This window comes from Blennius ocellaris (genome assembly GCF_963422515.1).
Source record: "Blennius ocellaris genome assembly, chromosome: 11".
Lineage (NCBI taxonomy): Eukaryota > Metazoa > Chordata > Actinopteri > Blenniiformes > Blenniidae > Blennius > Blennius ocellaris.
Genome location: NC_137660.1, coordinates 16,721,642 through 16,739,210, shown reverse-complemented (window position 1 = coordinate 16,739,210; position 17,569 = coordinate 16,721,642). Strand labels below are relative to the sequence as shown.

At 40.6% G+C, this 17,569-nt stretch overlaps 1 protein-coding gene across 1 annotated transcript; it reads left to right on the top strand.

Annotated features, from left to right (window-relative positions):
• Positions 1-8,509: 8,509 nt before the first annotated feature.
• Positions 8,510-15,961, top strand: neto2b (neuropilin (NRP) and tolloid (TLL)-like 2b; the record flags this gene model as incomplete). The annotated part of the gene is made up of 13 exons (XM_080504713.1): positions 8,510-8,519; positions 8,910-8,984; positions 9,953-10,069; positions 10,257-10,418; positions 11,505-11,753; positions 11,955-12,002; positions 12,168-12,295; positions 13,037-13,138; positions 13,394-13,520; positions 13,870-13,983; positions 14,507-14,637; positions 14,727-14,819; positions 14,907-15,961. 13 exons carry the CDS (start codon positions 8,510-8,512, stop codon positions 15,351-15,353), a joined length of 1,803 nt encoding a protein of 600 aa, XP_080360839.1. The 3' UTR covers positions 15,354-15,961.
• Positions 15,962-17,569: the final 1,608 nt, after the last annotated feature.

The following is a 17,569-nucleotide window of genomic DNA, read 5'->3' as shown; positions in this document are numbered from 1 at the left end:
ACGAATACCGAGATTTTCTCACGAAAAATCAGGTAAACGACACAGAAAACAGGCGGACAACTGAATACAGTGAAGCCACGTGATCACATTGCTCGACAAAGCGTGTAGCGCCACCAAGCGGAGGGTTAATGAACAACAACAAGCCGAGTTTAATGCTGCACTAGCCCGTCCACTAGTTAGCAGCAGAGCTGAAAACTCCCAACATTTGAACATATGGATATAATTTAGCTATTTAAAATGTTTGTTTGTTTATTTGCTTGCTGACTTGTTTGTGTGTTTGTTTGTTTTATTTGTTTTCAACAGACAACAAAGATAGATTTTAGAATACCAGCTATCTTTTTGTATTAACCCTTTACAGTCTTTGAATACATGGACATTGAGAATTGAGTGTAAATGGTATTTACATCCCAGAAGATGATTTTCTTATAGATAATGTCTTCATTAAAACTGAAATGACAATATGTGCAGTAAAGATATAATCTTTAAATAAAAAACAAAACAAAAACACGAACATAACAGCAACCATCTGACAGGGGTTGAAATCACAGATGTTGGGGCAGTAAGGTCAGGACTCCCAGCATTTCCATCCCAGGGCCAGGCCCCCTGGGAAAACTTGAAATCCTGCCACTGCTAAAGTCTTTGTAAACATACTTACATAACATAAAGTGGTATTGTAACAACCAATGAAATCGTGCGTGCTAGAAATGGACACAAAACAATGCTTATATTGTCAGACTGTGTTGACAACTTTGTAAAAGTTAAATGATCAAACATTTTGAATAACAAAAGATATTTACCTTTTTATTATGCTTATATTTTGTACATTACGTCTTAAAATATTGAAATCTTTGTTTTTTTATTGTTTCTGAAACAAAAGAAATATTTTCATAAAATGACAACTCTTACAAATATTATGTAACAGTGAAACTCACACTGACAGAAGTAACAAAGGTTTTCTCTTGATACATTTGAAACAATAATACTTTTTACCATCCCACCAGAAGTTGCTCTTGGCGCACCCGTCTCTGTATAGTTCCCCCTTAAAGAACCCCCTGCAGTACTAGTTCAACCTTGACTCCCAAATCTCCAAAGTCTTTTTCTTTATACTCACTCACTACCATCCTCTTTTACGCTTACATAAACACATGCATGCGCTGTAGTTTGTCGGCTTAGTCAGGGTCGCCACAAGTGTGCCTTGTAATTAAAACTGCATTGAAAGCCTGATCATCCAAATTCACATCTCCCACAGTGAGTGCTGTTGTCTCAGCACTTACGAACAGAGTGTTGCACTCAGTTATTCGCTACTCCCTCCTCACGTATTGAGGAAAATGAAGTGAAATAAAGTTGTAACCACAAATTAAAAATGCTACATCATAAATCTGTGTCATTTTAAATAAATAAATCTATATTGTTCCCACTTGTTCAGACAATCGATATAGTTTGTGGATGGATTTTTAACTCTGTGTACCTTTTTCACACTCGCCGTCTGTATAAAATCTATCTGGTCTAGTAGCATGACCGTCTCCTGTCCCATCTCTTCCCTCTCTCCTTTGATCACACTTCACATCTTCAAAGACGAATGTTTAAAACAACATTGTTATCAACTCTCACTTTCTGTCACTTTGTACCCAAAGCTGTCTTCTCTCACTCAGGCCTTTTAATTATGCCTCTAAAGCCCCTTCCTACAAGCGCTTAGGCCTTGATTGCAAAGACCAGCTTTGTATATTTGACTAAATTAAAAACAGTAGTGAGAAAGGGTGAGAAAAGAAAAAAAAAACCCTCACAGCAAGGAGCACGCTAACAGTCGGTTGCATGCTGAATATGATTATTTATTTTCTTAAAGCCTCCAGATTCAGTTTATTCTAAATGAAGCAAATAATCAAGAAGCCTGGATTAGTGAAGGAAAGAAAAAAAATCCATCTCTCAACATATCATTATTATTTACAGAAGATGGCACTCACCAAAGGTGTATAATAAGTGTATTACCGACCCACATTTTATTATTCACAGAAATTGCTGGAACATTGCTGGAAAAAAAAAAAAAAGTCCCAATGAAACACATGATTAGAAAGTAACGTGATGGTTTCAGACAGTTCTCTGGAAAAACTGAGTCAAGTCAAGCTCTGCTCATATTTAAAGAGAATACTACAAAAATTATTGGAACTCTATCATTGAGCGTTCTATTGCACCGCAGGTTAAACTGTTGTAAATTGTGTCAAAAAAGATTGTAACATTAAAATATCTTTGTGTGTAACATTGGGCTCATCCTGCTGCAGGCTTGCTGCCACATCCACAGATCAGGCAGTGCTAAGAAGATTTCTGTTTGCTAATGGGGTAAATCTTGTCTCTGCTTTTTCTCGCATGCAGAATTTGTGGGTCAAACACGGCCAAAATGTCTTTTCCTCAGGTTTTTACACCAGTTTGATGGGAGTTCAAAGAGGTTTTTGCAGTGAGCCTTAGTTTTTTTGGGGAAAACATGCAGATTTCATCGCATCCTTTGAATTTCGATTCTGCAGACTTGTGGACGACATGACCTTATGAGGGGGCTCCAGTGACCATTTTAGCAATCTGCTTCTTGTTTTTCACAGTGCTCTTGTCACATGTTATTGCGACTCTGAGGACCCTTACTTGGTATGAAGCAGACTAATCTTATAGTTGTCTTCCTGGGCTTAAGCCTGCTTGGAGTAAGGGTCATTTCCATTGGCCATCTGTCCCACAACCCTCCTTGCGATTGGCCATATGGCGTAAAAGATTTAGGAGGAGTGAAATATTTAAAGTGAATGATGGTCTTCCACTAAATTATGTTGTCTGTGAGCATAGATGCAACCACATCTCATTGGGGAGGCATGTTCACAGACTTATGTTGGGAAAATCATTTTTTTTCTCTCTTTATTGTGGCTTAACACAAATCATCTCAACACACACACATGCACACACACACACACACACACACACACTCACACACACACACACACACACACACACACACACACACACACACACACACACACACACACACACACACACACACACACACACACACACACACACACACACTGCCTTACACTTCGATTGCAGGGGGGAATCATTTGAACCTTTGAAGAGTCGAGTCTTTTTGCTCATACATGGCTTTAGATACGGCAAAACACACTCAGTGTAATATTATCATATTGAAACACAATGTGGCTTAAGTCATTCAAATATGGTTTCTCGGGTTCAAATGCGCATGCATGTTGTTGCTGTTCTCCTGATTAAAAGTGATCACGATTGCCATATGCCATTTTGTTGCTTTTGCATTCTGTGATGGAATTTGTTTTTATGCTTTGTTGATGTCAACATTGTAGTGTTGAGCAAATAGTTTCACATGCGCTGAGCTGTTGCATGATATTGAAGGTCTGCAAATGCCTGATTAGTAGCAATGGTAGTAGTGTTTTGGTGTGTTTTTTTTTCTTGAGAAATGAGTGTGTGCATGTATGTGGGGTCATTGATTATATTTCTCTCAGATGATTTAGTTTTGAATTAAAAGAAAGTCAGGCGGCCATACACAAGAAGCCATATGTACATTTGTTGAAACATAGTGAGCTGGTAAAGTGAGTTTAGCAGCAACACAGTTGCTTAGCAAAGGATTTGCCTTCAGGTTGTATTGAGGTCATATGCTATGGCGATTCTTCAGCATGTGTCGAATGAGGTCATTTTTCATTCATTCCTTTATTTCTCCGTCTAATCTGTTGAAACTGAGATAAGAATAGGGTTCAACATCAGCTCTCCTGGTGACATGCTATCACATACGTCTAGGAATAGGACATCTGTGTTTACTCTTTTCGTGGCTGCTGCCTCTGGGGACAGTGTAGCTTTGAACCTAAGCTGGCTAATGGCTATTATGTAAGGCCTCTATGGGGATGATTACGTGCCAAGTGGAATTTTTGTATAGATTGTGTTTTTGACAACCATTTAAAGGAAAAATAAATGCCACAACTGTGCCTAAAAAAAATTTGAATTCATCGCACACACCAGATGCACTACGTTGGTCGGCTCAGATCAGCGTTGGTTTGAACACACTGGTCTTTGCACGAGGTTGATTAATTGTGACATAATCTACAGTTGTAACAAACAAAGCCCGATGGCAATAAAGTCTGCAGAGCAAAATAGTGTGTGAGGACAAAAAGAATCAATGCAGTGATAAATGAAGTCAGTAGGATCCAGCAATCTGTTCCACTCTATTAAATTCGGGACTTGTGGGCTACTGTGCTTCCTCATCAACGGTAATAGGCCAAATCCACAGGGATTTCCTGCCAGTCACAGACTGGCTGCGGCATCTTAATGACTTTTCCTCTGAAGCTGAAAAAAACTGTTGTTTTTTTTTTTTCCCCCTCAAGCTCATCAATCTGTTTTACAGTGACAAACAGATCAAGCAACAGTGGCAAAGATTTAAAGCAAGTCCAGACGGTATTTCTGTGGTACTAATGTGTTTGGTCAGTGAGCCGCTGGGACCGCTTCACCCTGCTGTTACATACTTCAGCTATATAATCCATGACCTTAAGATGAACTTCCGCCTCAGTACTCACTGATATTTTCGATCGGAGGCTCACACTCATAGTACATACTCTTTTCATGTGTCTTCTAACAATAAGAACAAAAAAAACAAAAAAGAAGAATAAAGGGAAAATTGAACTCCCCAAGCAGCGCCACTGGATTCACTCAACCGGAGGCTCTGCCAAATTGAAGATGTGAATTTCACCCCTAAGTAAGAGCTAATATGAACAATCACCTGCCTGGTTAAGACTCTAATCAAAATGCTAATTACAATACTGGCAAGTGAAGAGTTTTGAGTCCATCATCCTCCTTCAGTTTGCCTCCTCTGCTCTCCTTGTGGTGGTTACGCACTGGTTTGTTACCAGGGTTGTGACATTAGAAAAACACCCCCACTGTCTTGACTTTAGTCATTTTCTAATTGGTAAGATGGAGTTCAAGCTGCGTGTTGTTGGATTAGTTCACACTCCTACTTCAAATCCAGGGTTTGAGCCATTTTGTATGGAATCTGTGGTTTTTTTCTTTGTGTCCTTTGGATTTCCAAGTTTGATTAGAAATCTAATCTGGCTGTACGTGTGTGTGTGTGTGTGTGTGTGTGTGTGTGTGTGTGTGTGTGTGTGTGTGTGTGTGTGTGTGTGTGTGTGTGTGTGCGTGCGTGCGTGCGTGCGTGCGTGTGTGCGAGTGTAAAATATTTGACACAGTTATATACCTGAATATCACATTCGATCATATTAGCAGTTATCTGCGTTTTGCATGATCAGTCACATTCATCTATTCACACACACTAATTCAAGGTTCTGACATATCATCAGGAGGACGCGAGGGTTCAGTGCCACTTGTTACATGACCATGCAGAATGAGTATTTGATCCAACACACACAATTATGAAAAATGTGTATTCTTTTTCATGTATGCACACAAAAACAATACTACTGATAATCTGAAATCAATGAAAAGTACAATTTTACCTCAAAGATGAAGATTTTCGCAATAATGTCACTGCCTGCGACCTTCTGTTCTGCAGCTTTTCAGAAGGTGATGTTTGTTTGGTCTATTGGCTGCTGCTCTAAAGCTTTTGATCAAGATGAGAAAAGAGTAGAAATGTAAAAAATAAAAATAGCTTCAGCTTGATAGAAAAGTACAAAATGTTCAGAATCCAACATTTCAAACGTGTCCTTGTTCAATACAGGTATAATTGAAATCAGAGAATATTTGTTACATTCATATTAGACATGAGATAATTAAATTATTGACACATAAAGGTCAGAGAGGACTGGTTTCACAGAGGAAACATATCTGATAAATCTAACAAATCAGAAAAGTCACAGCACTGCAGCATTATGAGGGCACGTCAGAAAAAGTCAAGGACACTCCAGTGTTACAAACTCTTACCCAACACTACAATAACTCTCAAGGGGCTCAAAGAAAATGCGGTTTTTCCACTGGCTTGGGATTCCTACAGGGAAAAGCTTTCACTCTGGAAGCAGCAGGAGCAGCTTCGCACCTTTTCACTCAGCTTTGATCTCCGTCTCTGTCAAACCTCGGCTTCCTCAGTCCCTGATTACCTTCAGCGGAAGCAGGCAAGACATCAACCCTGGTTGCCGTGGAAACAGATGCAGATTTGAATACCCTTGATGTCTGGTAAAGGAGCGTGTCTATTAGTTTACATGTGAGTTTATTGACGAGTGATCAACAGATGGACTCGGCAGCAAAAAGTGAGAGTTGCCAACTGGGTGGATATTTGTTGAGTCTCACACTCTTCCTCGCTGCAGTTTGAAAGTCTCCCCGCTCAGGAGGAGGTAGATTTTCAAACCAAACATCTCTGGGAAATTAATGATTCATGCGTCTCTGAGACAACACTCACTCTGTGATCAATCCCCAGTGAACAATGCTACTTTTAAACATGAGCCCAAATGATGCAACTTTATGACTGTGCATATTCTGCGAGTGTGACTGAGTGTTTTTATCTGCTGCTGAATTAATTATCCCTGAGGTTGATGCTGCAGGAGGGGAAAGGGACTATCTTGTTCCCTCCTTTGGAGCCTGAGTTTCAAAGAGGCCCCCAGACTTTTGGATGGGATACATGAAGATTTCTAGGTTTCTCATTAAACTGTTGAGGCGGTTGTTCTGTGTCCGAGTTCAATTTGTAGTCTTGTGCACTAAACAGAAATTCAGATATGCAAGAGAGTGAACAAGAGTGCTAATATGAGAGAATATAACATCAATCGTACCTGAACAACATTGGCTAATAACTGGTCAAATGATACCTGTTAATGGTAGCTATTAAATAATGTTATAGTTATTATCAATTGTTAATTCTAACAAACAAATAAACAACAACCATTAATAGTTAATTATGACAGCCTTGATTGGGGCACACATGGACAGAGTCAGACTCATGATCATGCCCAAAAATAATTTGAGCAATTTTCAGCATTTGCCTTCAGTACTTTCAAACTGATATTTTCGAATGCCATTTAAACTTGCTCCATGATTGAAGGCTAGTGGTGACAATGATGATCTAAATGATCACAAATTGTGTTTGTGATCAGAAAAGTGGTTCCTGATACCAATAGGTCATCATGTGGCTTCATGAAAAAAAAAAAGAAAAAAATACCTTTACCCCCAACTGCTCAGGTAGCGGTAAGGGCATGCAACAGAACATTGGTGCATAATCAAGCAAGTGGTTCCCTGTGGTGAATGGAATATCAAAAGACAAAGAATAATCACAGAATTCGCTGTTTTAAGACATATTTAAGCTTCATTGTTTCCCCAGCTTTATTACCCAACGACCAGCCATGCTGCTTTATCCAGACACATTTATTTAGCTCCTATTTATGTGAACTCCAACTCAAATGAACACTTTGAAAGTCTTCCAAACAAATCAAAAGCTGAACTTGTAAAACTCCATTTATGGACTCTGGTGATTTACTGATTTGTGGAAGTGAATTGCAAAGATGGGTGGATATCAGAATATATTACTCATCTGTACCAAGGCATGTGTCAGGAGTGTCTCTTACTGCCAGGAACCTGGTTACGCTTTCCATCACTGAGAGCAAAGCTACTGATTTGAAGCAATTACAATCATCTAGAAGGGCACAAATCTGCCAGTGGACAAGGTGACAGGTTCTGTCATTAAAAAGCACCACATCAAAGAAGAAAAAAAACCTCCATCCCGCCAGGTCTTGGCATCCATTTTCATTTTTCCCAAGCCCCAGCCAGCTTCTTAGGGCTTTCTGTGATTAGAATCCTTGGAGAAGAATGACAGAGAAGTTGAGGGGATGCACCCTGCTCGCTGCTCTGCATAGAAATGCACAGCAGGGTGTGAAATCCCTCAGGATTGCGATGCATTGACAGACTTATGTCCAATGAGCTTTTTGGCACAGGAGCAGTGTGTGCGCGCGTGTGTGTGTGTGTGTGTGTGTGTATGCGTGCGTGTGTGCGCACCTTCTGGACATTTTTTTACCCCCCTGAATAAGCTAATTAAATTTCAAGACAAAAAGGAATCCAGATTGAACTCATCAGAATGCCAAACAGGTTATGGGAGGATTATCATATTGCTCATTACTCACATGCAGTGAGTGCGCATGCGCAGTCAGGGCAGCCTCCGTCCAGCGCCAATTGAACTCAATCTCAAAACCGCATGCAGCCGCAGACAGATCATCCGTTTATTTGAGAGGGAGAGTCTGAGTCTGATGCACACTGAGCTCTGCGTCTCTGCCCCGGAGGACTGCTGACATGTCCGCTCCAAAGGGAAAAGACCGGGGATGAATCAGAAGTTTGTTTTTTTGTTGTTGTTGTTGTTTTCCCCTCCTCCAGAAGCCTCGATCCTCTTGACCAGTGAGATTAGGATGAAAAGGTGAAAGTTGGATTTTTGTAATTCAGTAACACGCGATAATCTGTGCCACTGATTTAAAGGGGGAATGTTAGGGACAGACACTTCAAGTTGGAAATCAAATCTCCGAGCCGAGCTTTAAGGATGCGTTCAGGTGAGTGAAATCGTACATATGCGGTATTTGAGGTATTTGGTGTAATTGTGAGGTGTGTTTTTTTTTTCTGAATCTGAAAAGACTTGGAGATATAGGAAAGACGCAGTGCTCCAATATAGTCGATCTTCATAGCTCATACACTTTATTACTACTTTGCAATCTGCACAAGCAAGCAGTGTGGTGCCTTTTTGTTATTGGCAGACAAATTAATGACTTTGTTGGTGAAGTTTTTGTGCTGCAGAGATCCCTGGTGCTGAAGTGACAGCTCCATTAACAGGGCTGTGTGCCACGTCTCATGGCTCCAAATGAAAATCCTATTTTTTTTGTATGAGAGGTTGTAAATGTCATCAAAATGAAGAATCTATTTTTCTTTTTCTTTTTTTTCGCCAGCGGTGGCTCAGTGCCTGGACATGAGGAGGATTTGGGCTGTTGCTGCTGAATCAGTCACCCCTCCTCTCACCCAGAGTATGATCTCTGTGGTGTTTGGACACTGAGCATAAAAACATTAAGTCCACACCTTACAGTTTTGTGACAGGGAGGGACAGCTACTAGAGATACATATTTAGCCATGAAGTAGTTCAACATACTCCTCTATGTAGTGACCCTAAATACAATTAATTTACTATAATAGTTCTTAAATAATAATGTTATGTCCTCTTCAATCTGCATGTTCTGGATAATTTGTTAATTTGTTAATGTATTTATGTATGTATGTGTGTATGTATGTATGTATGTATGTATTTATTTATTTATTTATTGTTCTGTTTATTTACAGTGTATTTCTATATTTAATGTACATTTATATCTGTAAATACACCTGTTCATTCATGTCTATCTATCTATCTATCTATCTATCTATCTATCTATCTATCTATCTATCTAGGTTTTATCTTTTCCTCAGTTTCCAGCTGTGGGATGCAGCCAATGTGCTGTTGAAGTGTCCACAGTCTTTAGTATGATGGCTGGTTTCTGTTTTTCAGTTTGTCATTGGACGTTCACAGCAACATGTCAACATGCCACTTTGGTGAAAACTCAAATTTGATCAATGTGGCAGGCTTGTGTTAGCTGATCTGTTTAGGTTACATTTTATGTAATATCTTCAAATGTGGCAGAAGATCTGATATCATGACACATTTTTTTTTCTTCCATTATTTATCATCAGATGGGCCTGTGCAGCACTGTAGCAGACACTGTGGACAGCAGACTGTAAACAGTTTCCCTGCACTGTGTGTGACACATAAACCTCTGGTTAAGGAAAAGCACTTCTTATGATAAACAGTAGAAAGAGTTAACTAAGCAGATGGTAGAAGCAGTGTGTCCTTATTCTCTCCCTGTGAAGTGCTGAGCTCCACACCCCTGGCCCTGGCCTGGTATGGTGCACAGACTCTGCTGAGTGCATTGAGACAACAAACAGACACACAAATCCTGCTAAGCTCCCTCTTCCTTTCTTTCATTTCTTGATTGTACCCTTCCTCTGCTGGCTTCTTGTACAGTCTGGATATTTCTCCTGTTCATTGAGGAGGGATTTGCTCTGGCACAAAAGATTAAAGGTAAGACTGTTATCTTCACTGTCCTCCTTTGATAGCCGGACTGCATAAACACCACATGTAGTAATGCAGTTCCGCATTACTGTTTTTGATACAGCATTTATGCATTTTCTGTACTTGTGGTCTTTGTACAATTGGCCTCATTAATAGGAGATTGTCATGTACCCTGTTGTCACCATATCCTGGGCAGATGGAGTTGCCCCGCCTAAAGATTCAGTCAAACCATCTCAACGGCCACATCACTCCCGTCACTGCGGGAACTGGTTACGAAATGCAGAGGGCGGCACCTTTAGTTCCCCAAACTACCCCAAGACGTACCCTCCAAACAAGGAGTGCCTGTATGTACTGGAAGGTAACAAACTACAGGCATATGAGCCTGTTTTCCTGTCTTTTTTTACTACTTTGCTATTGTTTTCGTTGTGTGTGTGTGTGTGTGTGTGTGTGTGTGTGTGTGTGTGTGTGTGTGTGTGTGTGTGTGTGTGTGTGTGTGTGTGTGTGTGTGTGTGTGTGTGTGTGTGTGTGTGTGTGTGTGTGTGTGTGTGTGTGTGTGTGTGTGTGTGTGGCCACCATTAATTAAAAGTAACCTATGATCTGAGACCACAAAAGATCTAAGTTTGTTTCAATTGTTTGTAAAGAGTGTCAATACCTTTTAAGTCCTGTTTTCTCTGTGAAGCAACAAGTCAAACATTTTAGTCAAGGATATTGATTACCTGTCTTGGGAATCTTAAAACAATTTCATCATTATTCTTACCGGGACAAGCGAGAACATGAAACTAACCAGGGTGAGTCAGAGGAGAATTGTAAGTGCAAGAAAAACCTTGGGATCAGGGAGGGGGCTTTTTCCCAGGTGAATTTTTTAAAAATAATTTCCATTTGTTTTGATACAAGAAACTCAGACAAAAATAAGTACTTTGTGGGGAAAGCTGATAATGGTTGTCGGTGTGACAATTTTAACAACTGCAGACTACATATTAACAGCACAGAGTAGCACAGGAAGAATGAAGTTAACATATGTTAACAATAACATCTTATAATGTAAAAAAGCACATCAGAAAGTCAAGCATTAAACCAAAAACTACTTGTTGCAAAATGAGAAGTGTGGGATTTAATGGGTGCGGAATGGGAAGTGCTCAACCTCCAACACTTACTAAAGTATTAGTGTTGTTGAAGTAGTTTACAAATGTAGACCACATTATCTTGAATACTTGTCAGTGAATCCATTCCTGTCATTATATGCCTTGTTTTCTTTTTGTTTAGCCCTCGAAGCAGCGTAAATCATACTAATATAATCACCTTGAAGTAATGATATTGTAGAGATGCATTATCTTTCATTATTGTTTGGAGGGAGCATTTGCTTTTCAATTCGGTCCTCTCTTTGTAGTCTTTTCCGAATCACCTCCATGATAATAGAAGTAACAAATGGTTGTTCTTTTCACAGCCCAGCCCCGCCAGAGGATAGAGCTGCTGTTCGACAAGGCCTTTTTTATTGAGGCATCATTCGAGTGTCGCTTCGACCACATCGAGGTGCGGGATGGTCCCTTCAGCTTCTCCCCGCTCATCAATCGTTTCTGTGGTACAGCCAGTCCGGGGCTGGTCCTCTCCAGCGGTCGCTTCATGTGGATCCGCTTCTTCAGTGATGAAGAGCTGGAGGGGACTGGCTTTCAGATCCAGTATAGCTTTACAGCAGGTGATTAAAATGCAGTCACTGGCTGCTGCATGGAAATGTTCTTACAGCACCGTGCAGCCACTTACTGAATCTTCATCTTGTCGTCACGCTTGAATGATTCTTCAATCAAATGTCTGTCAAATCAAATCTGTATGCTGAATGATGATGCAATTTATATCACGACATGTCACTGTCTTCTCCATCTAATTTCTCTCCTCAAAGACCCTGAATTTCATCTGCACGTGGGAGGACTTTTAAACCCAATCCCAGGTAATGTTTAACCAGCGTCTTCAGGTCTGACTCTTTAAAGTAATCCATGAAGCAGCGGCATTGTGGCAATTTTCCACTCACCAAAGCCTTCTCTTCTTACCTTTTGTGTATATTTGCATTCTCTTTGCCTCTATTTCTTCCTTTTCGTGACTGTCCGTTGGACAGATTGTCAGTTTGAGCTTACTGGGGCAGATGGTTTGATCCGTTCCAGTCAAGTGGAAGAGGAATATAAAGTGAAGCCCGACCAAGCAGTAGACTGCATCTGGACTATACGAGCGCCGACAAAGAACAGGGTATGACATGTGACATGTTTGCTTCAGATTTGCATTTTGTCCAGTGGAGTACAGGACAGTGCTACTTCTTTTCTTATAAATACTCTATACAGGATTCGGTAAGAGTGAAGTAGTGGGGGGGGGGGCGGGGGGGGGGTTGGGGGGTGGAGAAAATCACTTCTCTACAAAATGAAGCTGAGGAAAGGGATGTGATTCATTGGGAACATAATGACAACTGGGGCAGGGTTTTGAAAGATGAGTCTTAAGCCTGCAGCTCATTTCACATCCTGCATTCTCTCTCTTTTTTCCCCCCAACACTCCTCTATTACAACACATCTTTCTTATATCCTTTTTTATAATCACAGGCACGGACATGCAAATGTAAAAAGTGGAGATAAATCTGTTTTGCATTATTCATCGTCCAAAAAAATATGCACCGGGGGTCCCAGAGCAAGGTCCTCGGCCCCACCACAGCTCCTCAGGACACATTTGTAAAATAGATTAATCTCAATGAGGTTCTCCTGACTAAATAAATAAATCATCAAATGTTTGCGGACAGTGCAGTGACAGCATGAACATATGTGCAGATAATCCAGCAATCTGCATATACAGTTGTATTAAAGCGATGTCAGAATGATTTATATTTGATCCTTCAATGCGGTCAAGTCTGCAGTTTACCAATGACACAACTTCTTTTTGCACAGAAAAATCTATTCAGCCACATATTAAACACAATGTATTTGTCCTCTTTACTTATTGCAGATTTACCTCCGATTCTTGGAATACCAGATGGAAAACTCAAATGAGTGTAAAAAGAACTTTGTGGCGGTTTATGATGGCAGCAATGCCATTGAGGACCTGAAGGTAATATAAAGAGAAAGTTCAAAAATAAAGCCTCTCCGTGTGATGTTCGTTCTGTGCTGTGCGACGCGTCGCACTGTGTTTCTCTCTCCCTCCGCTGTATAACAGGACTTACCATCTTTTATTTCTTTCCATTCGTGCTCAGTATTAATCTCATATTTGAGTCCCAAATATCTGGCAACTGTCGTACAGACCTTGACCTCACTGAGACTACACATCCACGGCCACGAAAAGAAAATGGTGTGTGGTTTCTTTCAGGCTAAGTTTTGTAGTACAGTAGCTAATGACATCATGCTGGACACCGGTGTGGGAGTGGTGAGGATGTGGGCTGATGAGACGAGCCGTCTCAGCCGTTTCCGGATGCTGTTCACTTCTTTCGCTGACCGTGAGTGTCTCCTCCAGACTGTTCCTTACCGCTGTCACGTTACATTTGTTCTGATGTCCCCGCTGTTTCGTTACCATGGCCTTGACCGAGAAAGTTCAGCTTGTAGTTTTAACGCGTGATTGCATGCAGATTTGTAGTGGCTCGTTATTGTGGTTGCTATTCCCCAATCAGCTATTGATTCATTTTTAATGGAGTCACACTCTCTGAAATTACCACAATTCACCAGAATCTTTTAAAAATGTGACACATAGCTCTGACGGCGGCTCACTAACATTGGGAGTTGGCTCTCACTCAATATTAGTGACTCTCTTTGCTCTCGCCACTAAATCAGCCTGTGTTTGTGTTTCAGCACCCTGTGCAGCCAGTGCTTTCTTTTGCCACAGTAACATGTGCATCAACACTTCTCTGGTGTGCAACGGCATTCAAAACTGCGTCTTTCCCTGGGATGAAGGCAACTGCAAAGGTACCCCAGCTTTGCTGAAGCACTCGGTCAGAAACTCTTAATTGTTGCTGCATTGTGCTGTCCTGTATTACAATGAGTTGTAGTGGTATTATGATCTGAGTCATGTCTGCAATGATAATTCTACACAGTACTTGCACCAAGACATGCACACAGACACAAGCAAGTCTCCTGTGTGTGTGTGTAAATACTGGTGCAATTCAAACCAAAGAGAGCATCAATAAAAATAAAAAAAAATTACTCTTGGCAGAGAAATCACAGCCTCGTCATCTTTGACATTTTTCCAACTAAAAGACCTTCAAAGCTGCTTGGCTGATAAGTAGAACCGAAGCACCTCAAATGTTGTGGTGGTTGTTTATCAGCACTCTGGCTTTTAGCGAAGGCCTCGTATTAACCCTCACAACTTAAAATACAGGCTGCGTTGACAGGGGTGACAACGAGTGAATAAGTGATGTGCTCTGAATACCTCCGGAAGCCCCTCATATTTCACCTTGTTTTTGTCACTCTCTTCATCTCCATTGTCCAGAGAAAAAGAGCAAAAGTGTTTTTCTTCATATCAATAAAACTCATGGGACAATTATCTGTGTGTCTACGGGAGTAGTGCTGCTGCTCCTCATTGTCTCCATTCTGGTGCAAGTTAAACAGCCTCGTAAAAAGGTAATTAAAATAAGGCGCTATCAGAATATTGAATCTCACGCTGAAGAAAATTGGCATAGAAATTGATTGTGTTTAATCACATCTTGCAGGTGCTGGTGCGTAAAAACAACCTGTTCCAACGTGCTGACTTCCAGGAGGTTTTCGATCCTCCTCAATATGAACTCTTCACCCTCAGAGACAAGGTTCCTTTGACTACACATTATCGTCTGCATGCGCTCATTTTATCCTGACACGTTGATTGCGAGTTTAAAAACATTCTCACTTTTTAGGAGATGTCCGGTGACCTCGGGGAGTTGTCGGAGGAACTCCAGTCCCTGCAGGCGCTCAGGAGGTCCTCATCAGGATCTCGCTGCATTCATGAACACCACTGTGGCTCTCAGGCCTCAATCAACTCCATCAAAGTCAGTCAAGGTGCCCACGGCCTGGGCCGAGGATCCATGGAGCTTCCTCCGTTCAGAGGAGACTTCCAGAGCACCTTACCGCCGCTCAGGGACTTCAACAGCAGCCTGCGGAAGAAGAGCTGGCCGAGTATGAAACAAGGGCGAGTGCAGGGCCATCAGGGGATGGGAGAGCCAGCGATGGGACGGCAGGACAGGGTGATGGAAGAGGATGAAGACGACGACGAGGATGGAAGATACGATGTGTATGTGCGTAGAGCTGGAAGCCGGAGAGGCTATGAAATGGCGCAGCAAAGATCTCTGTCGATGGACTTCTGAGGAGGAACGGAGACTTTGACATAGAAGACTGCAAGGAACTCTGTGTCAAATGAAACAAATGGGAGGTATACATTAAAAGCAAAGACAGTCATAGTCACTTGCCCTTTTTTTCACTCTTTGTCTTTGTAACGTTTGGAAAACACAATGTTAAGAACTCAGAGCTTCATGACACTGCCAAATCCAATGAGGAGCTCCAGTCTCATATCTGCAAAAAGTACAGAAAACAAATAATTATGGTGTGTAATGTTATTGTCACTGACGTGTTCTGTATTGCATATAGATTTTTGGAAGTGTGTTTTGAACAATTTTGATGACTTTGAAGAAATACCTCACACTTTTAGCTTCGTCCATTGACATCAACATTAAGAATAAATACTTATTTAAGGAAAAGTCCTCGCAGATTCAGCAAGCATTAGACGCGCCTCCAACAATGGTGTGCTACTGACTCTTATTCCATCGATTATTGGGCACTTTATTATTTTTGCTTTGTGTATATATTTTCTTCATCATACATCATCTTATTTTGTATCTGATAGTCTAAAGGTGTTTATATTTTTTTAAAGTTCGATTAATAATTATGCATGTACAAGCTCACTCCAAACAAGATATCATCCTCATTTACTGAAATAAAGATATCTTTTATTGTGTGCCCTGTTTAGTTTTACTTTCGGTTCCTGAAGTCAGTTTTTTTTCTTTCTCACTGAGTCACGAGTTGATGTGAATTGTGCAGCATGCAGATATGCTGGGCGGCATGAACTTGACAGAGCAAACTGGTGACATTATGTTTCATTATGGTAACCATTACAATCTTATTTGACAAACCCACACTTACTTTACTGATATTTCACTGCAATAATTTACTTGGAGAGAGACAGACTTTGGCCAAAATGCTGTTATCAACAAGAACAATATTTTATTAATACAATAATTTCATTAGAGATGGAATAATAGCGCCAGTCTTGACCTTTACACTGTGTAACTTCAGTTGCAGGGCTCCTTGGTAAACCTTTGCATGAATATAACAAAGGTTATCGGAGTAATGATATACCCACATACACATCACGGAAATTCCCACGCAACCAGAGATCTTTGGAATTTTTGAGATTGTTGAGCCAAACTGCTTATATAATCTCAGAGCTGGAGCGTGGGGCCACATTTAGAAAGCCTTGCTGTTTAGCCAGCAATCTTCCTGCTTCATTCATCAAATTCAGAAAACTCACTGGGCACAAAATTAATGGAGCAACTCTGCAAAGTCACAACTGTACATAGCAGTGTTGGTGCCTCCTTTATGCGTGGTGTGTGTGTGTGTGTGTGTGTGTGGGGGGGGGGGGGGGGGGGGGGGGGGCAAAAAAAGCATTATAAACACAAAATTCAATAACAGATATAATAGCAAACTGATTGCTTTCTTGACAATTCTGACCAAAGACCAAACATGATATTCTTCCATAAAGTGGCCTCCTGTCAGAGTGAAATTTGATTTATTCAAAACATTTACACTCATCATTTCTTGTGGCATGTGTTAAGATGTTCTCTGAGAACAAAGTAAAAGAAACTCAATGGAATTATTCACATTTTTCAGAGTCAGAACTTGGAAATTAAAATGTTACCAAACAGAGCAAATTCTTTTTTTTTGTTTAATCATCCCAAATATGGCAACAAATGCCACATTCTCCATAGACGTGCATATACATCTCATATTTGCTAATAAATTGATCTAATTGTTAAATGGCTGAAACTCAATTGAATGCAGTTTTAAAAAAAACATGGATGGTTAAGAGAAGCTGATCAATAGTTTGTATAATATCAGCCCATTTTCAGCACCTCTGTTTGCATTTGCATTGCTTCCCAGCGACTTCCCAACTTTTATGTTTCGTCCTATTTATTGAACCGGTAAGCCTTAAATCAAACTGTTTTGACATATAAAAAAAGGGAGACTGCTGAAAATGCCGCATTTTTATGTCAGGACAAAAGCAAAGCCATAAAGTCCAAGAAACTCTGCATAGATCTCAGTAATAAAATTGTGGTGAGCTTATAAATCTACCTGAGAAGCTCAAGAGTTTTTCACAGTGTCCTCAATGATAATTAAATTGAAGAAGTTTGAAGGACCAGAAGAGTCAGACCAATCTAAATACTTTAACAAGTTGGGCCATGGCTGCAGTCATCATGGACACTCGCTGTAACAGAGCTTCAGAGGTCTTTTACAAACGCAGCAAGAC